The sequence below is a fragment of the Pogonomyrmex barbatus genome, unplaced genomic scaffold (assembly GCF_055798465.1).
Source record: "Pogonomyrmex barbatus isolate J1 unplaced genomic scaffold, ASM5579846v1 scaffold2, whole genome shotgun sequence".
NCBI classification, from domain to species: Eukaryota; Metazoa; Arthropoda; class Insecta; order Hymenoptera; family Formicidae; genus Pogonomyrmex; species Pogonomyrmex barbatus.
The window spans coordinates 1,016,941-1,040,954 of record NW_028297116.1 but is presented as its reverse complement, the minus strand read 5'-3'; the positions used below and the strand labels follow the sequence as shown (position 1 = coordinate 1,040,954).

Genomic DNA, 24,014 nt, shown 5'->3' with positions numbered 1-24,014 from the left:
TATTTCGCTGATTAATATTTTTTTGTTTGTTTTTGAATAAAGATTGAATTTTACAAAAAAAAGCTCAGAACTTTTTTGTACACCTAATATATAAATTTTTAATTGCAAATTTAAATTTTCATAACATACGAATGAGAAATATATTTTAAAACGTCTGACCTCAGTTTCGATGAACAAGCGTTATTTATAAATATATCTAAAGTTTGTCTATATTTATATTATTATATTTCGAAAAGACGCCGAATTATTTAATTAAATATTCCCGACGTTCCAAGAATGACATTTCTTTTTTGATTTGTGCGTCTAAGATGAAAGTAATTTCTTCCTCTGATTCAAGGGAAAGGCCCAGGATGCCGAATGCTGAAGAGGCAATTCAGCCTGGACCGTCCGGACGAGCCAGTGTCTATAATCCCGGAGCAGGTTCAACAGAGGTCGACTCCTCGTCTTTACAAACAAAATAGCGCGGGCGCGGCCAACGACTTGGAGAGAATCGAGGAAGTGCCACCAGCCACTCCTAAGCCTCTCCTTCAAAATTACCGTCATGCCGCTTCCGTGTCCCTCTCCGTTGAATCCCTATCGTTGCGTTAAAATCCCCTCCCCCCCCCCCCCCCGGTCGGAAAGAAAAGAATTTCACGAGCGGAAGATCGAACACGGTATACTCGTGTCGCAACAAACGACGATTTGCGCGAAGTACGTTAACGTGATTAACGTGATTAACGCCATACGAGGGAAAGGTGCAAATTTCAGTTTCACATGTAGCAATTTTGTCTCTAGAAAGAAACGAGAGATCTCAAGTTAAACTGAATTGACGATGATTAGACGTTAATCAACGTTGATGACAATTGCGAATCGGGAAGGAAGAACGTCCACTCGGAAACGCAAACGCAAACGCAATAACTTGTCTTCGCGGATCGGTAGGTTTAAAGACACATTTTATGTGCAACAAGAGTGCACAGATACGTTACTATGACTCATCGCTGCTCCGTTTATATCTCTATCTACGTTGCATATGTGTCTGATGAAAAAAGCACCCGCAGGCCAGGGGATCGATGACGAGCGTAATTCGAGATTTAACGGGACTTAATGGTATAGGCGTGTGTTGTAAATCGTTTATAAATAATTGTTGATATAAGAAAAAATTTTTCTAGGACTTACCAGGGCATTTCGCTCTTCCCTCCGATGTGTCTGTACCTGTTAATGTCGCATCACTTCAACGTTTCATCATTTAATTTTCGCACAATATCGTTATGAGATCTAGACTTAGGATGTTAAACTGCATCCGAGACAGCAAGCTGCTTGAACGGACATACTTAGATATCTATTGAATGTTCAAATGGCACGAATATTCAATAGATATTCCGAGTATTTTGGATATCCAAGAGGTTCCATTAAATTTCCATGTCTAATGCCAAGTATGTGTGTATTGAGATATCACTTGATTCCTTTACAAATGTATTTCTCATTTTCAGATTTTTTTTCATAATATTGCGTAATCGATCATTTTTTTACCTTGCAAATATTAAACGTTGTTCTTTTATCTACAATCTATAGTCGTCAACGATCATATATTCGCTAAATGTATCTATTCATAAAACAAAGATCTAACAATTTTATCGACAATGAGTGGAATTTTAATATTATAAGATCATTTCCATGCATCTCGTGGAAGATAAGAAAGTTCTAATTCAATCCATATTTTTAACGTGGATTTTAGACTATTAAATCAAGGCAAAAATAGATAAATATAAAGAAAAAAATATTTAATAAATTAAATTAAATATTAAATTAATCGTTTAAAATTTTTTGCTGAATATATCTGGGTAAAAAAACTACTCTTTATCCAATTCATGATGCAATCGATTGATGGATTATATCAAGCGAGGAAAAGTTATATAGGAAGTAATTAATTACCTTCCTGGTAATTAACTAATTAACTATCATCTTGCGATTATGGCAACAGAAAAGTACTTCGTCAGTCAGCAGATACGTAAGTATATATATATATATGACTATATATAATATTGTTATTTCCGGCCTAATGATGTGATGGCTGAAGGAATTCAGTTTTCTATTGTATGCGGGTTTTATGATAACGATGGATTGACGAAAAATATCTTTAAAAACGTGGGCATTGTGCAGTCAACAAATACTTTAACCATGAATAGATAAAGATTTTATTCACAAACGAATAAAGATTTTACCCGCAAACAGAAAGCACGATTATTAATCTCGAAGTACATCCTATATACTTTTCCCAATTTTTTTTTACTTAAAAAATATCGAATATTTATGATGTAATATATTTCGAGTTATAACTCCTTGACTGAAAATGTTTTGCTAAAAATTTAAATGCATTTTATCATTTAATATTAATTATTTTTACGATCAATGCTTACATCAAAATTTCATAAAAATAAAGTAAAGTTTAAAATTAGACAAAGAGGACAATTTAAATTGTAAAACCTAGTCGTTTAAACAAAAAACTATTAATTGTGATTTGCGATAATGATGATAGTTGTGGGACAATCTGTAAATTATTATAAGACTACGGAGCTGAAATTGTTGTGGTATCTTTGAAACGTTTGTGTTGAGGATTCTCTCAAAGCCATACGGATCGAAAGGATTGTCGACGGAATTATGTAGACCAGCTTATCCAATTCGTTTAGAAAATTTCTTGCGGTCGAGCGAAAATCAATCTCGCGTCGAGTCACGAACATGACATAAGATAGGCCGACGTGAAAAGAACTTTCTTGTACGTTCTCGCGCCAAGTGAGAGATTGCTATGCGGCACGGGTTCTTACCTTATGATCGTAAAATCGCTGGTAATGTCATACCAAGCATATGCGGATGACGGAGTATGATATAAACATCCGGAGATCGTCAAGTGATCGTCAAGTAATGGACGATACTTCGATCGACATCCCTTCGAACGACGTGCTCTGGCTAAAGGACGTATTTTATTTTTGTCGAAATGGAAGTACAGTCGCTCGATAAAGCTTTTCATTCTTTATTGCTTTCTGTACATTCCGATTTAATTTAAATGCGACTTGTAAATTGATGTCTGGCTAGATATAGAGTCGCGCATGAAACAATTCGATTACCAAATTTTTATAAAAGAAAAATATTTTTATTTTCTATTATAAAATAACTTCTCGTTTAATTTATATTTTGGTTTGCATGAAACAAGCGTTTATCTAATCAATTATATCAATATTATTAAAAAAAAAAAAAAAAAAAATCTATCCTTATTTTAACGAAAGTAAAATTTTTCGTCTTTTTTTTGATACGAAAACAATGTCTGCATTGAATTAAGATCAATGAAAGATTAATAATTTTTAACATTTGACAATACATATGAAAGAGAGAAAAATAAAAAGTTATAACGGGGATATTATATTGTAATTAAATATTGAAAAATGTATAAATTTTTAAAACTTCTTTAAAATATATTATAATCAAGGCGCTTCGTTACGATCGATTTAACGTCGTTTAAAAAGAAAGAAATACAAACAATGGTAGATTAAACAAAAATAGAAAATTGAAATCGTCTGGACGACGATGAATACGATCCTCAGACACAGAATGGTTGATAATAGAGGAAAAGCAAAAGTATCCTTTTATCGCGGACGACAATCTCCATTGCACTAATCTTTCATCTCTTTGGTATTGTTTTTAACCACAGCGCGAGAATCGGATTGTTCTGCTAACTAGCTTCGTCAAAGCAGAGCTGCAAAATAAATTTATGTTTTGCTTTTATGTAGACTGAAATTCTCGGATATATTTTTAATACAATAAATATCCGTAAAGTATCCGCGGGTAAGTTGACCACCTTCAAAACGGAATTCCATTCAATTTTATTCTGAAAATATCCGGATAATGCAACTTGCAAATAATACTCGAATATTTAGCAGCTTTCTACTAATCTAAAATATCGCGTCGATCATTGACATTAACACTGTTCCGCTCTCTTTAAAGTACCTTATATTTAAAGTCATTGTCTATTCAGCATATTTGCATAATTTACTTGATGAATAGTTATTAAGAATTAATAACTGTCACATTCATGACACACATGTTACTTCATGTTTCTAACTTCATCTTCGTTAGATTCGGCATTATTTCTAATGAATTTTTAATTGATCCCATCCCCCGGCACAAACAAAATTTGACTGCACGCATTGGGGGGGCAGTATCTTTTTTAAATTCTTCGAACAACTCGCAAGATTAACATTATTCGTCTGCTTGCCTCTCGAGATTCAATCCAGCGTTATAATCAGCGCCGCCGTACGTGACGATCTCAATAATTTTGCATCCATATAACAAGTAACAAATAACAAATACGTATACGATGTTGATCACAAGCTTCTGACTGTATCCTATGTACAATAATAAATGCGCGAAAAAGGAGCGAAACAGGCACACGCTGTGTACTCCTCATGAATATATGTATTATTCGTCGTAGCGAGTATGATAAGTCGATTAGAAACGTTATACAAACCATTTTCCCGAATCAAAAGAGGATTCCTTGAGCGATAGAGGATTCCCCTTTCGTTCTCATCCGCGGTCTTATGGGTCTCGAATCAAATGGTGCTCGTCGAATTTGGTTAGCTTCTCGACGAGCCCTCCTGTTTATTCAATAGAGTACTATTCGATCTTTTTCTAAGCTCAGCTTCGACGCAGTCGGCGCTAATCCGGACGACAATCGTTAAAGAAATATAAATCGCATTTTTTAACATGTCATCGTAATAACAACAGTCACTCGCGATAACTTAATTCTCGCGAGCTGTCCGTAGCTTTCGCGAGAAAGAAAGAACCCCCCTTGGCAACTCCGCACAATGCTCTCGCGAATAAAGATCGGATTCACAAAATATTCTTACAGCTCGAAAAACGCGTATACGTGGCCAGACCCACGTACTCAACGGATATACGTACCTCGATGTAATTCGTGTAGTTACGTAGTAACTCCACTAATGTTAGAAATGTAATAGGTATAAGTAGCTCGTACCTCGAAATAATTTCATTACGACAGGCATCCTTGAATTGCATACGAACAGATCGTATAATTTTTAAAAGATCACTCGAATGACTACTTGTCGATTTTCATCCTCTTATGATTTCCCACTCGATACTTTATATTTTCAGCCATACTTTAAATTTTTTGACATTAACATTTTTCTCCAATTTTCTTTTAAGCTTTTAAGACCATCCTCTGTCCTTTACAATGATCATAAAATACAGAATATAAGACATGGCAAGAAAGTAAAACACTAATGATGAGTTAAAGGGTTGATTAAAATTTTAATTAATTTTATTAAAATTAATTAAGAAGAATAAGCTAAAAAGAGCAGGTATTCTTCTACCTAATTGTTATATTTTCCTCAGAAACTTTTAACTATTTGAAATACCATTTAATTCTATTCATTCGTCATTATAATATATAAAGAAATAAATAAAATATTAATAATAATAGAATTATTCAAATCGAGTCGAAGTAAAAGCACAATTGATTTTTCATAAGGATGCCTGTCAATCCGTTTGACACAAAGATCATTTGTTATCATTTGTGGCGTAGCAAATATACATTAAACGCTCACTCATGAACAATTAAATGATAACAAATGGTGTGATACCAAAAACACTTAATTGGTCTATACATTTTTTTACACGCTATTCATCGTTTATCAACAAGCAAATAGCTGTCTATTTAACTAAAAAGTGATTAAATATTTACTAAAAGTGATTAGAATATTTATGTATAAACCATAAATACGTCAAAGAAAACTCGTAAGTTACAACTGTCGCGAATGGTTAAAATCATCGATGGAAAAATTGTGGATTTTCATACGTTCTGATATTTATAGGCATATTTAACATCAATACGTGGACTCATGTCCCCTCTGTTGAGTACTTAAAATGGCAGAATATTCGCTACGCTACTGGCCATCGTTTCTACACCTATATCTGACTGTATGAATAGAAGAGAATTTAATTGTACATGTATGAATGTTACATGTTAAAAGATGTTATCGGAAGAATATCTAAATACATAGCATAGTAATCGATGGCGACGGTTGAATATTTGTATATTTCAGACGCATCGTGCGATTATATAATCGTTATTAATACTTCAATGTTACTCGGTAACATCTTCGGCAATAAAGATAATCACACGGCCGTAGAACTGTCTATTTTATATCTCTCACGTGTGCAGACCCCCCCCCCTCTTCTTCTTCTTTCAATAATTTATTCTGGAGAAAGTATCAATGACAGTCAGATGCAGTTTCATAATTTACAAATTGTAATTTGAATAGAATTCTCATTAAAGAAAATAAATTAGAATTAACGATATAGTATTATGTAATTAACTGCTTACAAGTAACCTTCAAATTCCAATCTTTTTTATTTTTCAGAACTTGATGCAACATACTAAAGATGATATCTTAGACAAAATATATAACTGTCCAATAAATTAATTATAGCGTTTATACACGGTGTTTCATTCTTTATTAAGAATAAAATACCTAAAAACTAACGCATTTTCCAAAAAAAAATACGTCAAGCAAAAGTTGCTCTTATAGTTTTGAAAAAAATATAAAATAGTAGTCTTTTATTAACCTTGAATGAACTCTTTCCAAAGGTCAAAGTCAGATAAATTTTTTTAAGATTTATATGATTTTTTTATGTAAATTGATTCTTTTCGTTATTCTGCATATAAAAGTTTTCAGATAAAATAATTAAAAATTCACATTGTTTTAACAAAAATAAGAGGTCTAAATAATTTTAATGTTGAATACGCTTTCAATATATATTTAGTAATCGTTATTTATTAATCTGTAACATCAGTAACAAAAATAACAATTTTTTTTATTACTATAATAGATAATCTAGATAATCTTATGCCTATATTTAAAGTTGGATGACCTGACTGAGACTCAACATGATGCATGCGTAATTTTTGGCTGTTCCTAAAATTTCCGAGGTAAAAGGAGATCAGACTGATACGATGTTATTAATGCGAACTGTATTCCAGATCTACCAGCCGCTATAAGAGAAATCAGAGCATTAAAAAGAATAGCCAGAAGTAATTTTTCGAGGACATCAGGTATATCGATTTCTCAATATAGTGACATCTGAGAAACTTATTAAAGCTATTTTCAATATTTATTTAAATTTAAATTTAAGCCAAAATTTATAAAGACTAGATAATTTTGAATTTTTCAAATTGAATTTTTCAATTAAATTTCATTTTCATATATAAGAAGGATCGTGTCCTAATGATTCTAATTATTAGAAAGAGCCGAAGAGCAATCAATTTTACTCACCCGTAAGATGGGTCTGGTTGCGACCAAACTGGCGCAGCATACTCGGCATGCGGTTTGTAAATGGGTTTTGGAACAATTCTCTCGATATAAACGGGTTTCTCCACGTACTCTACGTACTTCACCGGTGGAGAAAGGTAAACGTGATGGACTTCCGGTGCGCTGTAGTAACCAGCTTTGTAACTAAAAATAAAAAAGAAATACATCAACAATATATATTTATCGAGCTACATAGAAAAATTAATTTGGCGTAATGTAATGCTGATATAATTTTGCACCAAGAACGTCTCTTGGCTTTAAAAAGAAAAAAAATGACATTACATTCTTCGTAAAGGAGTAACATAAATGGCATATTCAAATCTTGCTTTCTTGTAAATTGAAACAATTTAATTTAATGATTAAAATAAAAAATAAAGGAAGTAAAATTTTAATTTTGGAAAAAGGTTATAAATCATAAATATGTCACCCTTTTGCGACGCCAAGACCGAATCCGAGAAGACCAGCGCCGAGCAGCTTCTTCTTCAAAAGCAATGTTCTCTTTTCTCTGATGTGCGTCGCATCGCTGTCCGCCTGATCTTCGATAGCGACATTTCTCAGGTCCAACGATTGTTGATTCTGTTGGACAGCCTCTTCCGCCTTTACTATCAGTACGAGGAAACAAATAGTAGCGATGATGGTAACACTAACGCGATGCATCTGTCCATGAAAAATAAATATCCTATATTCCTGTCACATATATTCCTATATTCCTGTCAATTTTTCCAAACGATATGAGAAGATTTATAAAAATACCCAACATAAATAATATATAAAATCGCTTATGTTCAAATAAATGCACACGCAGCTATTCCAAGCATTGAAAATTAAATAAATTAATTACAGATATATTTTCTAAGTCAATTAGTAATGATTTACACTACGCGTCTCTCTCGGATGTGACACCAAGAAAGTATATGTTCAACGATAATTTTTTTATAGAAACACCACTCATGCATGTAACTTAATTTGTGTAAAACGCATTTCCCGCGCGCGTGTCATCTCTTGCTCATCAAAAATCGAAACCGCGACGACACAGGATGCAGGAAAAAGTGCAGAGGATGCGTGCAGAGAATTTCGCGTACTTTCCCTGGTGGGATCCCTGGTGGGGGGGGTTTGATATTGGGAAACCGGTTTCGGCGCTTACCTTGCGTCTCAGTGCGATAATACACGGTAGGAATTATGGTGATGATACACCGCGAGGACAGGCCCGAACTGTGACTTTGATCGAGGAATCGTTCGATTTTATACCGACCTGCCTACCTCGTCGGTATAAACGCCAACTCCGAGCCACCTCTCCTACCTACGACACCAAGACCAAGTGGCTTAACATTGGGTTTAGAACTATTAAACCTATTGTAATACTCGGGCAGCATCGCTGCACGCATCACGATAGCAACAAGAGCTTGTCCAGAATTACAGCTCGGCCAACTCGTAGTTATGTGAGAACTTCATGAAACTTCTTTTAAATGAAAAGAGAAACGAGCTGGTAGCTCTACTAACGTAGCTAATCCTTCCTCAAATAAAATATCTCCGTTTTATAACATAATCAAAGCATGACCTCAACCTTTTTCCTCATCGTATACTAATTTTCTTTGTACTTTTTTGTTCCCGTGTAAAAGAATAATTTTCCATTGAAGAATGAGTTTCAATCAGGAAATGAAAAAAAATAAGTCGCGATATCTCTCTGCGACCGAATCTCCATGAAGTATATAAATAAATGAACTCCAACGAGCCGGCTGTACATGTTTGGCGATTAATTATATTATATAATTATGTGGATGTATCCAGAAAGAAAGATTTGAGGAAATTTAAACCTCTCAAAATTAAAAAAAAGTTAAAGTTATGATGAAAATTAGAGTTATAATTTATCTAAAATCTAATATTTTTCTTGTTCAAAATTAGGAACAAAAAGATATTCTAAATTCTAAAATATCCGAAAAAGCAATTCATTAATGCAAAAAGATTGTTCAAGTGTGGACAGAATTGATCCTTTTTCTCCCCAAAAAATTCTGGATACGTCGATGTATAAATATATCTAAAATTAGTGAAGTTAAATTTATATTGAGATGTAAAAATGTTTAATCATACATTTCTGTAATGGTGTTTAGAAAAAAAAAATTATCTTCAAATCAAGATATTCTCATATATAACTAAAAATATTATAATCTTCTTAGAAACATTTTAATTTGGATTTGACTAAATTTATATTAATGCAAATATAGATGTGTAAGCAAGAATATTATAATCTTCATATAGAAGATTTTTAATCTTGAAGTTGAGCAAAACACGTGTATCAAATCCAGTCAACTCAAAACTTTTAGAAATTTTTAAGAAGATTAATAGTCTTGCTCATATACGAAAATATTTATCTTGATTTAAGGCTAATCTTTTTTCTGTGAAATGTCTCTTTAGAACATCGTGTTTAGTGCCCGCAATCGTTTTCACATTTGCAAAAAATCTCTCTCTCTCTCTCCGCGGAAACCTCTTCGATCTGCTGGAAATCTGGAAAAAGTGATCATGAAAGAGTAATCCATTACTAGCAATCTTGATCTCTAGATGGGCCTTATATAGACAGAACTTGGCGAACCACGGCGAATTCGATTCGCGGAAGTGAAAGAAAAACAGGGAAGGTAAAACAGGAACAGCGACGCGGACGTCGCTACGATTTATCAACCCTGCGACGTGACGGGCGGCAATAATGTACGCCATAATGTCGGCTGCAACAAGTAGAGCAACGGAGGGAAAGAAATAGGGAGAGGGATAGGGAGAGGCAGGGGAGAGAAAGCGAGGGACTGCGCAACGAATTTTCCATTCTTTCTTCGGCGGCGCGGCGCGGCGCGGCGTGTGCGTCCCACGTGGGCGCCTTTCAATGGTACACGTGCTTCTGCCGCACGCAATCGCGCCCGGTTGCTCGTTACGTGCGATCTGACACATACACGTAATCATTGGCACGCACGCGGCCACACACGCGCCTATGCGAAACGCGATCGACGACAGGCGAATGACAATGAAAACGCTCATCATTATCCGAGAATGCGCGCAAACACGATCACAGTGATCCGGTGCGATCCAATCCAGCTCACTGACGTATAGCTGACATTCTATTTACGCACGGCATTATGGGGTGTCTCCTACGGGTCGTAATAAGATTGGTGTGAATAATCTTTTGCGACGACATCCTTTTGCAAAGACAATACAACCGGCAAGAGACATAAAACCCTGACGGTGAGAAATAATGAGGAAAATAATGAATACAGGAATAATGAAATCCTCGCTCTCTTCTAGATCCCCGTGCTTCATGCTAATAAATCGCTGCAATATATTTTGCAACAATCAATTAATAAGTTAATTGCATGTGTCGCGAGAGTTTTTTTTTTTTTTTTTTTTTAATAAATGGGCTCTCGATTAATGGGCTGTTAGTTTCCTCACTGAAAGATATCACTTTTCCACACATTTCCCGCTGTCACAATTATCTTCGATTTGCTTTCGTTTCATAAATTAAATTTATCGAAATTTTTACTGAAGTTCCGAGGTTGAAATTTTAATTCTGAAAAGGCATGTTTTTTTTTTTTTTTTTTCTTATTGCTTACCGCCGCGGAAGAAACACAGGGTCTCAAATCTCAAGTTTAAATCCACTACACCGGGCAAAATTGGCGCGAGACGGTTCGGTGGGAGATGACACGCGACACAATTCGGCAATCGAACGTAGAAAGTGTCCGAGAGTAAGAGCGAACGAGCTTTCGCAAGTAGACGTGCGAAGCAGGCGCGAAATTTCACCGGGATGCGAAGGCCGCCGCGAGCTACGCGAGCGACGTATTTCCAATATTTTTTTCGACGCTCCCCCCCTCCCCCCCCCCCCCGCGCTAAGGGCGGCACCGCTCGGCGCGCGTTTTGCGAAAGACCTGCCTTCGCGTCTCGCGAGTACTTTGTCTCGCTGGAAACTGACAGGCCATTTGCGCGAGGAGATTAGCATGGAAATGGAAGTTCAGTTCGCGCTCTAATAAGAAACGCTTCCTCCGCCGGAGGTATAGACAGCTTGTCTGGGGCAAAGTTCACTCTTTTTTTTACCATTCTCCCAAATTACATTCCGAGAAATAAATGCGTTATTTATTCCAGATGTAATCTCCGGTGCGGTAGAATAAATATAGGCTCTAATGAGTACACGTGTGTGTACTTAATATTGATATAAATAAATTAATTAATTGCAAAAAGTATCTTCTCTTGAGTACTTCAGCGTATAATCTAACTTTGTTTCTTCCCAAAAAAGAATATCAAAGTACCCAATAATGCGGGAATTAGAAATATTGAAAAAAATAAATAAATAATAATAAATTTTATGATCCTGAGTGAAACTCTGAGTTTTTTTTATTAATATGAAGGATAGAATTCATCCCTTTTTATTTTTCTTAAGAGAAAAAGAGATTTAAAGGGATTTTAATAAAAGAGATTAAAGGGATTTTAATAAAAGTTGTACGCGTCAACATTCAAAAACTGGATTATTTCGAGAGAAGATATACGAGAATTTGAGAATAATATGTAGAGATATAAAGTTTCTCTTTGACGTTTAAAGACCTTTTATATCTCATACTCGATGCAAAAATGTCCATGTGCAAGATGTGTTTTGCAAAATAAATATAATAATCCAAACAAAATGCATGCGTGTATAGCAGAATGTGAAACCCGGCCGAAACTACAATCAAACGCGGCAAATCGACCACGCACGCACGCACTAAATTCGATATTCACTTTTCGCTTTGTATTCTTCTCTCGGTACTCTCTCCCGAGAGAAAAGCGGCATTTCACGACATCCGCAAACCTGTGTATATAGTTCACCGCAAAAACTCCGCAAAACGCCGCGACTACAGAGTAGTTTCATACATAATGTATCAGGTTGTATGTATCAGGATACTCGCGGATTTTTTTACGAGGGGGAGGGGGGGGGGGGTGCGCTTAATTAAAGAAAATTTCCTTTTGACAAAACCCTATAAACCGCGCTCCTTCCTCCGTGAGCGTGAATCGACCCTTCGATTCACATGAGGTGAACCTCGAGATACGTAATACCTGAGTGTCTAGACACTTTAAAACGTCCATCTAGCAACCGGTTGTCTAGACGCGCTATTGAAACTACGTGCTCTGGCATACATATTTTGGCAATGACGTATTCCCAGAGTGAAATCAATCGCTCGTGCGCTCGACATCAGACCCAGGTGCGTGTTTGACTTCCCAAATACATTGCACAATGTCGTTATCGGTTGATCTTTCAAGTGTTACCTTCATCATCGAAAAATTAGGTCGCTCTAAATGCCAAAATTACACGTATAAAAATAAAAAGCTGTATATGAAAATAAATAATTAAAAAATTATTTATTGAATTAGACATAAAGATATACGTCAATAGCAGCAGTATTAATACTGATTTAAAACAAATCTAAAAGTTACAAAAAAAAATAGAAAATAATTGAAAAAATTATAATAATCTTAAATTTTGTAAAATAATCTATTCTTTTATTATAATAATGGAATTTTATATCGAATAATAATTATAAAAATTTAGTTCTATTTTAAATTAATTCTATTTTATTATATATAATTTTACTTTATTTATCTTAGCTCTCTCTGGAGAATTTTTTATAACAATATAATAATGTATATAAATTTAGAATAATACTTATTTTTCTTATTAGCGCAAAAATTTTATAATACATTTTATTTTCACAAAAATATACATAGTTTTAATACCTTAAAGAAACATACAATTTCTTCAAGGTAAATAAGAATTGAAAATTTTATGCCGTTTAGAATTGAACAACGAAGCTCAATAAAAATAAAATACAGCTGCGATTATGTTTCGCTTGAGTATTCTATGTGATTTTATTCGCTTAATTAATTTATTAATCCATTATTTAATCAATTTAATTTAATTCTATTTAGCTCGTTTAAAAGTGGAATTTTGATAACATGAGACTACATTTCATCGTTATCAGTAGGTCGAGCCAAGTTGAAGTCGAGAATTTCGTCCGATGTTAAGAAACGGACGTCGCTGTCCTCCGAGAGCGCTGAACTACTCGTTCCTCTCTTGTAAGTTTTCCTTCTCCTGATAACGATAATTGCGATTATAAATATTACGGAGAGCATAAGTAGAGTTGCACCGACTCCAATGATGATCATCAGCCCTTTGGTGCCTCCGTTCTGTTTTATCTTCTCCGAATTTGGCTCTTTGTCGTGTAGATCTATAAATTTTTCTCATCGTCATTAATATTGTAGTATTGTTAGTAGTTATAATATAATTTTAATAATAAAAATTTATTATTAAATTACCAGGATATTTAAATTATATCATAAATCATTGAATTAATTTAGATTTAGACATTAGAATTTACATTTTATAATGTATATATGTATATATAGATAATTAAAAATTATTTTAAATAATTAAGTTGCCTTATTTCGAAATACGTTATTTGTTATATATATATATATATATATATATATATATATATATATATACACACATACTTTGCATTTAAATATTAATTGATCTTTCTTTTTTTAACATTGGCTGATAATTTAAAAGAAAAATGTAAGATTCTTAACAATTCTCTCTATTTCTATACTAATTTCTCTTACTAAAAACTGATAAATCTATACTTTAATTTTTTGGCTCTCTTCAAATCCTTTTCAAATTAAAACATTTAATTTGAAATTAATTTAATTTTTTATGTTAAATCGTATAAGCTTACTTTTCCTATATATAATCAAACGGACATACCAGATCGATCCTGAAGGTTAACGAATTTTGTTGTCGAAGTTATTTTGGCTACGAAAGGCGTTTCTTTCGTTTCCGCCTGCTGCGTTGTCTTCACAGTTGTTGTCGTTGTCTTCACCGTTGTTGTGGTTTTCCATGAAGGTTTTTTCGATTGAACCTTGACCGTCGTGATCGTGGGTCTTCGCGTAGTCGGCGATATCGAATTGGACACACTTGGGTCGATGTCGTCTTTCGGATTTATGGGAAAGCCTATCAGAGTAGTAGGTTTCAGTGGTGCAATCGTAGTATTACTCGATACCGTTGTCACATCATCGAATCGTTCCGAAACGATTCCTGTAATCATAATTAAGAATCCTTGAAAATCTCACATGCAAAATTAAATAACATGCTAGAAGCTGGAATCCAGTGCTCTTACAATCCGCATAGAATTGACGGCTTCCATTAAGCATTCTATTAAAACGTTCCATCAAGGATCCTATAAAAAGAATAAATGATTACCTAGAATACAGTACTCAGCATAATCCGGGCAGCAAATAGAACGTTCTGCACAATCTATCGTGCAAAGGCAACTCTCCGGCCCAAAGGCTGGTGTGGAAAAAACAACGCTTTCCGACGAAGAACATCTGTTCCGACAAGTTTGTTGTGAGTTTACTATTTCGACCTGATCTGAAATAAATTTTTCAGAATAGATGTGATGCATGCATTTTATAAAAGAAAACATCAATATCAGATTGTCAGAAAGAATATCCGCCAAATTTATTTAAAAATTTTAATACTCTGTACGTTTCTATCTTGCAAGATAATCATTGAGATAAAATTAAGAAGCAACATTTAAAGTGGAGTTAAATCTTTGAATCAAGATATATTTCCAAATATTGTACATATATGTATGCATGCGTGCGCGTGTATTTAATTTATACGCATTATTTTTTAAAATAATAAAATTTCTTTGAAAATAAAATGAGTATCATATGACATTTGCCATACAATATTTATTTTATTACAAGTTATATTAGCTTTCAATTCTCCATAATTAATTTAAAAAATAATTTTACCATCATCGCTTATAGTTACACTAGTGGACTCGTTTTTAACGATACATTGATCTCCTTGTAAAATGGCAATATCGTCTATTGCAATATCACTCACGTAACTGCTACCTCGCACACCTTCTATAATAATCTGCAAAGAATATATAAAAACTTTGACAGAGATTTTTAATTACTTACATTATATCTTAATAACGACGCAATATTTTTTTTATACATAAAATTCCAAAACAAAAGCCAAACTTTATTATTTTAAAAAGTAAAAAATATACTTGGAAGCTGGCATTAGCTTTCGGTAGATTAAAAATTCCACGAATCCATTGATTTCCCTGATTTCCACTTTTGGTGAACATCAAGAGTGGCTTCGTAATATTCTCTTGCTTGAAATATACATTCAATGAGCCTATCGAGGCACCATACATATGATACCTGTATCAAAATAATTCGTAAAATATAAAGGATAATAAAAAGGATGTATGGTATAAGTGTTTGTAGAATTAAATATTGAAATGTTCACAATGAATAATCATCTTTTCTTTCTTTAATTTATTTCATTGTATTTTAATAAACTTTAAAAATCTATTGTAAATGCTCTTGTTTATTGAAGAAATTTGACTTATATTTTAAAATAAATAGCACATGAAATAAGATTAATACTGATATAAATGATGAAAATCTAAAGATATAAAGTAAAAAGATATTTTACTTTTCATGATATTTGTTACTTACCATAATGAGAAACATCCCGATTCAGTTAATGAAGAATTATATAAGGGAGACATGATTCTTGCCGTATCGTTCATTAATCGTCCGGATGCTTCAATATAAAGGTAGTGGCCTGAAATCAGTGCAAGTGTGCACAATTTAAAAATTCAGTCTTTTTCCTTTCTTTGTATTTTATAATCTAGCATAAAATGTTGACATCATTCAAAAATACCATCGTTTCCGACTCCGAGAGTATGATCGTGCGTCGGTCCTGTGCCGACGTGCGAACTTGGTGTCTCAAAGTTATGGCGTTTCCAATCGAAATTATGCTGCGGATCCTGTTCCCACCAGCAAAGATCTGTGCTTTCAAAATCGCATTTTGTCGGCGGGGTTGCCTGTGTCGCTAATTATAAAAGATATTTCATTAACATAAATAAAATTCTTTTGTGACGTTATTTCCACAACGAGAAAAAAATAATGAAGATCAAAATTAAGTAAGAGAAAGAAAGAAAAGAAAAACAATTACGTATCATTACGTAAAAAAAAGAAAAAAAAATTTATTCGTATATATTATAAAATGAGGGATTATGATATTGTTTTACTAACAAAAATTGCTTAAGCCATTGAAATTTCTAAAATATTCCAAAATATTTGTGCTTAATAATTTGATTGCAAAATTTTTAAACGTGATTCTTTATTGCAGTACCTCGACAATAAGGAGTCGTTTCGTTCCATTGGCGTCCATCGCAATAAATTTCAGCGCTGCCGACCAGGAAATAACCAGGCTCACAGAAAAACATTAATATTGCACTATCCAATTTTGATACCATAAATGTGTGATTCGCTACAAGATAAGGTTCAGAGCAACCCGTGCCTAAACATAAAAAAAAAATATGTATCAGATACGAATTATACGAATTATATATGATTTCGTTTTAAATCTTAAAGACACTATTATTTATTACTTTTTTACTTACTGTCATATCAATAACACTTTTTGTTAAAATTAATTAAAAATAAAAATACAAGCTATTATGATGCAACCATTTTTTATCGCACTTTTCTGTCATTGCGCACACTTTGTCTTGGTGTGCGTCTGTATCACATTTTATTTTAATATATTTTAATTAAAATATTTATCATCGTTTTGCATCTGGCATAATAAAAATTTTAAAAAAATGAAAATATATTTATAGATGTAAAACATTTGCTTTTTTTTACAATTAAAAAAAATATTGTCAAATATTTTATTAAAAGTATCCGTTGCTCCTGCATCTAAAGATCAATTGAATGTAAAAAATTAATTAAAGTATTGTAAAAAATTAATTAAAATATTTAAATTATTTTAAAACGGAATCAACCGTGAAGAAATTCAGCGATGTTACAATTCGACATCGCGTTACAGCATTTGGCTATTTTGTCGATTACGTTGTTTTATTTCTTACATTAAATTTTACTTACTCACACACACGGGAATAGGCGTGTCCCATTGGCCATGTATGCATGAAGAATACCTGCTACCTACGAGACTGAATCCCTGAAGACAGCTAAACCTTACGATTCGACCTCGTGCTCGATAGCGAATTCTTCCGTTATTCAATCGCAACGTGGGACACTCAAATAGCGCTGAAAACAAAACGAATATTACAAAATTTAACGGTGCATCGATTTCCTAACAAATCGATTCAATTCTATTCAAATCCATGAGGATAGTTACAACAAAGAAATAAATTTCTTTCCAAAAAACTGCAGTTGTATCGCAAGTATCTTTTAATAGGATTAATAATCACACTGAGATAAAATAAAATAAAGACGAATAAGAGAAATGCGAATAATATTACGGCAACGGGATGACTTTATTGTCAAGTTTTCCATGTCGCGATCAGCTGTATGATAACAACGCAATTAGTGCAGTTAATTTCATTATGCAATTATTAATCTCTGTTTCTAAATTAGCATCTCCAAAATTTGTTCCGCAAACATGTGGTGCAACATAAATGCACCATATGTAATTTATGATAAGCGTGTATATTTTGTGATAAAATTGTTCAAATTCTTAGATAAATATTTGTTCACAAAAGCCACTGTAAAGAATAACATGCTATTGATCTTATTGCAAGAAAGTGTCACAATATTACGCTCACTGTATGTCACAATTGTCCATCCTACTTTTTCCAAATTTTATTATTATTTTTTTTTTATATAAAAATTATTTTTATTATTTTTGCTTACTCGGCACCTGCCAAGAGTAAATAATGCACTGGCCGAAGATAAAAAATAACATCCATATCATTGAAGAACACTTCATCTTCGTTATTTCAAAAACAAACATCAGAAGCGAATATTGTCTTTACTTCAAAATAATATACACGAGCTTATTTTAAATATTTCCGGCATGCAATTTTGATATTTCACACTGATCACAATATGATAATAAAACTATGCGAAGATTTTGATGAAAGACAATTGAATTTGCGCCATTAAGCGCGGTAAAGACATAATGACATAAATGACTCTTCCATCTTCCTATCTGGGGTTGCAAGTTCTTGTAACTGAGAGCGGGAACACAGTTTCCGTTGACATACGAGTGATAGCTTTTTTATCATCTTCCGGTGCTTTATCTTTGTCGACGTGCGTCGCCAGGCCTTGAGGAAAATCTCTGGAGATTGCATTTCGCGTGAAGCATCATCACGACAAAATGTCTGACGCGATAAATTTGTTCGATATGCAAACTTTTCAACTCGGAATTCCCGAACGATAATTTATCACTTGGAATGTAATCTAGAAAATAGAATAGATTAAATTTCACGAACTTCGGATCAACTTAAAGGACATTTCATATGTCCCAGGAATTGTCTTCTCGACCAAACTGATTTTAATCTTTGAAGACCTTCATTTTTATTTTTATATTACGTTTAATAGTTTTATAAAACATTTTTAATTTTTAATAAAAAAATTTCATAGCTGCCAATTTTTCGTTGCATTAAATAATTTAGCTTCAATTACGAGTACACAAAATGTGAACTAACAAAAGCTGTCTGTTTTTCAATTAGCCATAATAAAAATGTAAACAAATGTATCTGTTAAAATCTGTTAAAAATACAGTTTTGAATTTTTAAGAAAAATTATTTTTACAAAAATTATTATTTTTTTTTTTGTCTTTATTATTTGATAAAGAAAGGTTTATGTCCTTCTAACACTACGATAATCTGAAGCCTCTTTAGCTCAGTGGTAGAGCACTGGTCTCGTAAACCAGGGGTCGTGAGTTCAAACCTCACAGGAGGCAGTTTATTTTTTTTTTTTCTTTTTATGCAATCCCACATTCATATTTTGCATTTTATTTTTTTATTATTTTTTAAAAATACATCTAACTAGACCATCGTAAATACTCCAGTATTTATATTAAAATATTGCAATGTACGCACGCATGCGTGTGTTACACTCAAAACAAATTCTCTTTTTGATGCAAATTTAAAAAAGTTTTTTATTATAATTTTAAATTTAAATTAAATTCTGAAAAGATGTTTAAAAATGTTAAAAAATAAACTACTTTAAAAAGAAGTGGAAAATTAACTGTGTTGCAGTTTCTATTTGACATTTACGAAAGATCAGACGCGCAAGAGAATTAGAAATAAATAACAACCCGGATAAAATTAGAACTAATCGATTAAAAATCATGTTTTTTTAATTATAATTAATAGTCACGATACACAAGTATTACAACTGACTAGAAATCTGTACCAAGTCGTAGCGTGCGTACATTCGAAACCTGCCGTTACTTTCGATCGTGACCGGTGTGTCAGCGCCACGCGTAGCGTTAGCCGGCATTGTCGCAGAAGGCGCGTTGTTGGTCGTTGATTTCCCATTCGAGGTGATAGTCGGCGAGATCAAGCGAGATGAGCGACGATTTACCGTATCGAGTGGAATACGCGAAGAGCGATCGTTCTAAATGTCAATTATGTAAACAATCCATCAGCAAGCAGAGCCTGAGGCTCGCCGCCGTTGTTCAGGTAGGCGTCTAAAATTTCGCCGTTAGGAAGAAACCGCGCTCGTCGTTGTATCTCAGCATTTCCGCGATTAACGGCGAAATACATTCAGCAATTTAAGGAATCGTCGTTGTATATATTCGGATTCGTTTATATCTCATTTGGACTATCGGTCTTATATAATGATAACGCACCTGATGGTGTCATTTCGGAATAATTATGTTATCTATATGATAATATCAGCAACGCATGTTGAATTATTGGTATGCAGTTGCTTTCTCTTTGCAGAATATCACATCTTCTATTCTTTGGGTTAGGTTATAAAGAAAATATGTAAACATTTCTACATTACTGATTAATGATTTTTTTACATTTTACATGTAAAATTAATCTTTGTTTTTTTATTGCTTTATGCATATTTTAACCAACAAATGTTAAGTGAATCTAATAATTTATTCATTAAGTTAGGAGATTTTGATTTTATTTCCTAAGCTGTTCTTCATGTTTTTATATAAAGAAGATATAAAAGAAATCTTACAAAAATGTTTGATGATTTCTTTAGAGTCCTGTTCATGATGGGAAAATACCTAGATGGTATCACTTCAAGTGTTTCTTTTCGAAACAAAGGCCAAAATCCATTGCTGATATAGCATGCTTTGACGAGATTCGCAATGAAGATCAAGATGAAATTCGAAAGAAAGTTGGTCGGTACATAACTTGAGATAGAACAGAAATATAATATTAATTAGTTTTATTCTAGTTTTTTCTTGTATTTTCATATACAGAGGAATCTCATAATACACCTGCTCCATCATCTGGAAAAGCGAGGAAGAGAACAAAGGGTGGTGGAGCTGGTGGTGATGGAGATTTTAAAGTGGAATATGCTAAATCTAGTAAATCCACCTGCAAAGGATGTGAAGAAAAAATAATTAAAGGCGAAGTAAGAATATCAAAGAAAGATTATGAGAGTGATGATGCTAGAAGATTTGGTGGATTTGATAGATGGCATCATGTGGAATGTTTTGTAAAACTCAGAATGGATTTGGGATATTATGGGAGTGGAGATCAGCTTCTAGGTTTCAAAGATCTCTCAAAAGAGGATCAAGCAAATATCAAGAATTCATTGCGTAAAATGACTCAGGGTGATATACCGCCTCCTAAAAAGATTAAGGATGAACCAGAAGATGCAGAAGAGATAAAGTTAATAACAAAGCAAAATGAAGAATTGTATGCTGTAAAAGATCAAATATCAAGCCTTGAAAAAAAAGAAATGATTGCATTATTGGAAAAAAACCATCAAGAAATTCCAACTGGCACTTCAAATGTAAGTTTATAACTTATATTTATGTTGCGACGCTTGATTCTTTTCCTTGAATGAAGTGCATATTTTATTTCTTGCATGATTAAAATAAATTTGTCATATATATCACTTTAATCATTTTTATAGATTGTTAATCTTTTATCTGATATACTATATTTTGGAGCTTTACAACCTTGTCCAAAATGTAAAGGACAACTCATATACAATTCTGGTTTGGGCTATAAATGCACTGGTAATATAACAGAATGGTCTAAATGCGAATATGTTACACAAGATCCGAAAAGAAAAAAATGTGAAATACCAAGTAATATGAAGAAAGATTTTCCAATTAAGTAAGTTGTTACACTCGATAATATGAATGAAAATTAATTGAATTGATTAATACTGCAAACTTTTTTATTTTAATATTAATAAATATAACTATAAAAATTTATTGATTTTGTGATCTATTTTTAGGTCATACAAATCCAAGGTAAAAAAACGAATATTTAAAGTGACACTTTCATCGAATTCTATTAAAAAAGAGGAAGATACAGCAGATGGACCAAAAATACAAGGAAAACCACGTCCTCTGAAGAACATGCAATTTGTTATACTAGGCCGAACACAAAAGGATAAAGAAGAACTAAAGAAAGAAATTTTATTATTAGGTGGTACTGTTACAACCAGAATTCATCAAGATTTGACTGCTGTAATTTCAAATCAGAATGAAGTGGAAAAGATGAATAAAAGAATGGAAGATGTTAAATCATATGACATTCAAGTAATTACAGAAGATTTTATAGAAGAAGCAAAAGAGTACACAGATGCTCCCATCATGCTTCTAAAAAAGAAGACTATCTCCAGCTGGGGTGGCGATATTAATGCTAGACTTTCTAATGTTATTGCAAAATCGGGTGCCTCCAAAAGTAAGAGCAGATTTGAAAAATCAAGTTCTGGTAAAATGAAAGTAAAAGTAAAAGGCGCTGGTGCTGTTGATCCTGATAGCGGTTTAGAAAACCAGGCGCATATTTATCAAAAAGGCAAAGATAAGTACACCGTGACGTTAGGTCTAACAGACATACAATCAAAAAGGAATAGTTACTACAAGATGCAAATTCTGAGAGACGACAACTGTGATAGATATCACTTATTCAGAAGTTGGGGCCGGATTGGTACCACGATTGGCGGTAAAAAATTAGAGAAAATGAATTTGCAAGAGTGTATTGATCAATTTGAATCGTTATATGAGGAAAAGACGGGTAATCAATGGAAAAACAGGGAGCATTTTGTTAAAGTACCAAATTTGATGTATCCGATCGATATAGATCATGGAGATCAAGAAGTTGTTTCTCTAGATTCGGACATCAAAAGTAATTTGCAGAAATCAATTCAGGATCTCATACGCCTTATTTTCGATGTAGCTGAGATGAAAAAAGTTATGTTAGAATTTGAGATAGACATGGACAAAATGCCGCTCGGAAAATTGTCCAAAAAACAAATTGAAAAAGCTTACGCTGTTTTAACAGAATTACAGGAAATATTGAAGAAAAGTAACATAGATCGCACTATGTTGATCGATTCATCCAACAGATTTTATACATTGATACCACACAATTTTGGAATTTCCGGACCAAAAATCCTCGAAACATTGGAAGAGATTCAGAGCAAATGCGATATGCTGGATGCATTGCTGGAGATGGAGATCGCATACAATCTTTTGTGTGATAAGACCAACGAGAAGGAGAATCCGCTTGACAGTCATTACAAACAGTTGAAGACTGACATTGAAGTGTTGGATAAAACTAGCAAGGAATTCAAGATGATTGAAAAATATGTCAAGAATACTCATGCGGCTACTCATACACAATACGATCTCGAGATTGAGGAAGTATTTGTTGTCAAGAGACAGGGTGAAGAACAGAGGTTCAAGCCTTTCAAGAAATTGCCCAACAGGAAGCTGCTTTGGCACGGATCCAGAACTACGAATTATGCAGGAATATTATCTCAGGGTTTGCGTATTGCACCACCAGAAGCGCCTGTTACTGGTTACATGTTTGGCAAGGGTATATATTTCGCTGATATGGTGTCAAAATCTGCAAATTATTGCTGCACACATAGTCAGAATCCAACAGGTTTGTTGCTGCTTTGTGAAGTTGCCTTGGGTAACACATATGAAAGGTATCAAGCTGATTATATTGAGAAGTTACCGAAAGGAAAACATTCGACGCTGGGTCGTGGTCAGACACAACCCGATCCGCAAGATGTCTATAAAACAGAGGATGGTGTTGAAGTGCCCTATGGAAAGGGAGTACCTGCTAATCTTAACAAAAATTCTGCATTATTATATAATGAGTACATCGTGTACGACGTGGCTCAAGTAAAAGTGCGATACTTATTAAGAATGAATTTCAAATACAAATACTAAAATATGTAATACAAAAATGTTTCAAGTCATTGTATAATTAAAGTTCTTTGTGGAATTACGGTTTATTTTCAACTATGATTTATATTTTACCATTATAATTCCATTAGCGTTACAAGTGTTAAACTTCATAAAACTATTTTATCTTCAATGATTACTTTTTACTTTTATGTATTTTGTATATGCAATTTGTTTATGTTCACTAAATAGAATTTGCTACCTCAAATATTGATTGTAAAATCATATAATAAATTTTTCATAAAATTAATCTATGTTCTGTCGTTCTTTAGAAATTTTTCCTAGTGTCATCCTTTGCATTAATATCTGTTCATTCGTGAAATCATTTATTGAGGTCCTGATTTTAGACAAGAATTTTGAATGTGTTACACATTAATGATAATAGCATGTTTATTTAATTAGAATTA

The 24,014-nt window shown here is 33.3% G+C and overlaps 4 protein-coding genes and 1 non-coding gene across 7 annotated transcripts in view; 3 read left to right on the top strand and 2 right to left on the bottom strand.

Moving 5' to 3' along the window:
* Window positions 1-6,181, top strand: part of LOC105430561 (retinal guanylyl cyclase 2) — a 59,077-nt gene extending 52,896 nt beyond the window's left edge. For 2 of the 3 annotated variants that reach the window (XM_089076076.1, XM_089076077.1), the window contains one exon: window positions 338-6,181. In XM_089076076.1, coding sequence (XP_088932202.1) covers window positions 338-588 — 251 coding nt within the window. In that variant the 3' untranslated portion in view covers window positions 589-6,181. The remainder of the gene's footprint in view (window positions 1-337) is intronic. The other variant, XR_016139051.1, reaches the window with a different exon arrangement.
* A 627-nt stretch (window positions 6,182-6,808) lies between these two features.
* LOC105430455 (uncharacterized) lies at window positions 6,809-9,389 on the bottom strand. Its single transcript, XM_011644027.3, has 4 exons — window positions 8,503-9,389; window positions 7,786-8,015; window positions 7,323-7,502; window positions 6,809-7,042 (listed from the first exon to the last, which is right to left on the bottom strand). The coding sequence occupies exons 2-4, from the start codon at window positions 8,013-8,015 to the stop codon at window positions 7,033-7,035; spliced, it is 420 nt and encodes a 139-aa protein (XP_011642329.2). The 5' UTR covers window positions 8,503-9,389; the 3' UTR covers window positions 6,809-7,032.
* A 3,637-nt stretch (window positions 9,390-13,026) lies between these two features.
* LOC105430456 (uncharacterized) lies at window positions 13,027-18,822 on the bottom strand. The gene is made up of 10 exons (XM_011644028.3): window positions 18,111-18,822; window positions 17,340-17,504; window positions 16,585-16,752; window positions 16,111-16,281; window positions 15,903-16,011; window positions 15,446-15,602; window positions 15,180-15,306; window positions 14,623-14,790; window positions 14,128-14,457; window positions 13,027-13,588 (listed from the first exon to the last, which is right to left on the bottom strand). The coding sequence occupies exons 1-10, from the start codon at window positions 18,208-18,210 to the stop codon at window positions 13,323-13,325; spliced, it is 1,761 nt and encodes a 586-aa protein (XP_011642330.2). The 5' UTR covers window positions 18,211-18,822; the 3' UTR covers window positions 13,027-13,322.
* Window positions 18,823-19,092: 270 nt separating this feature from the next.
* Window positions 19,093-19,164, top strand: TRNAT-CGU (transfer RNA threonine (anticodon CGU)). Its single transcript has one exon. It is a non-coding gene; the product is annotated as a tRNA-Thr (tRNA).
* A 488-nt stretch (window positions 19,165-19,652) lies between these two features.
* Window positions 19,653-23,857, top strand: Parp1 (Poly-(ADP-ribose) polymerase). Its single transcript, XM_011644030.3, has 5 exons — window positions 19,653-19,888; window positions 20,427-20,568; window positions 20,650-21,188; window positions 21,312-21,517; window positions 21,642-23,857. Exons 1-5 carry the CDS (start codon window positions 19,775-19,777, stop codon window positions 23,590-23,592), a joined length of 2,952 nt encoding a protein of 983 aa, XP_011642332.3. The 5' UTR covers window positions 19,653-19,774; the 3' UTR covers window positions 23,593-23,857.
* Window positions 23,858-24,014: the final 157 nt, after the last annotated feature.

Excerpts from the sequence above, each read along its gene's own strand:
- Parp1 (XM_011644030.3), top strand. The coding sequence starts at position 19,775 with ATGAGCGACGATTTACCGTATCGAGTGGAATACGCGAAGAGCGATCGT. Across the intron at positions 19,889-20,426 it reads GGCTCGCCGCCGTTGTTCAG|AGTCCTGTTCATGATGGGAA; the intron begins GTAGGCGTCTAA and ends TGATTTCTTTAG. Across the intron at positions 21,518-21,641 it reads AAGAAAGATTTTCCAATTAA|GTCATACAAATCCAAGGTAA; the intron begins GTAAGTTGTTAC and ends ATCTATTTTTAG.
- LOC105430455 (XM_011644027.3), bottom strand. The coding sequence starts at position 8,015 with ATGCATCGCGTTAGTGTTACCATCATCGCTACTATTTGTTTCCTCGTA. Across the intron at positions 7,503-7,785 it reads GGTCTTGGCGTCGCAAAAGG|TTACAAAGCTGGTTACTACA; the intron begins GTGACATATTTA and ends TTTTATTTTTAG.
- LOC105430456 (XM_011644028.3), bottom strand. The coding sequence starts at position 18,210 with ATGTTTGTTTTTGAAATAACGAAGATGAAGTGTTCTTCAATGATATGG. Across the intron at positions 17,505-18,110 it reads TTACTCTTGGCAGGTGCCGA|CGCTATTTGAGTGTCCCACG; the intron begins GTAAGCAAAAAT and ends TTTTGTTTTCAG. Across the intron at positions 16,282-16,584 it reads AACGACTCCTTATTGTCGAG|CGACACAGGCAACCCCGCCG; the intron begins GTACTGCAATAA and ends TTTTATAATTAG.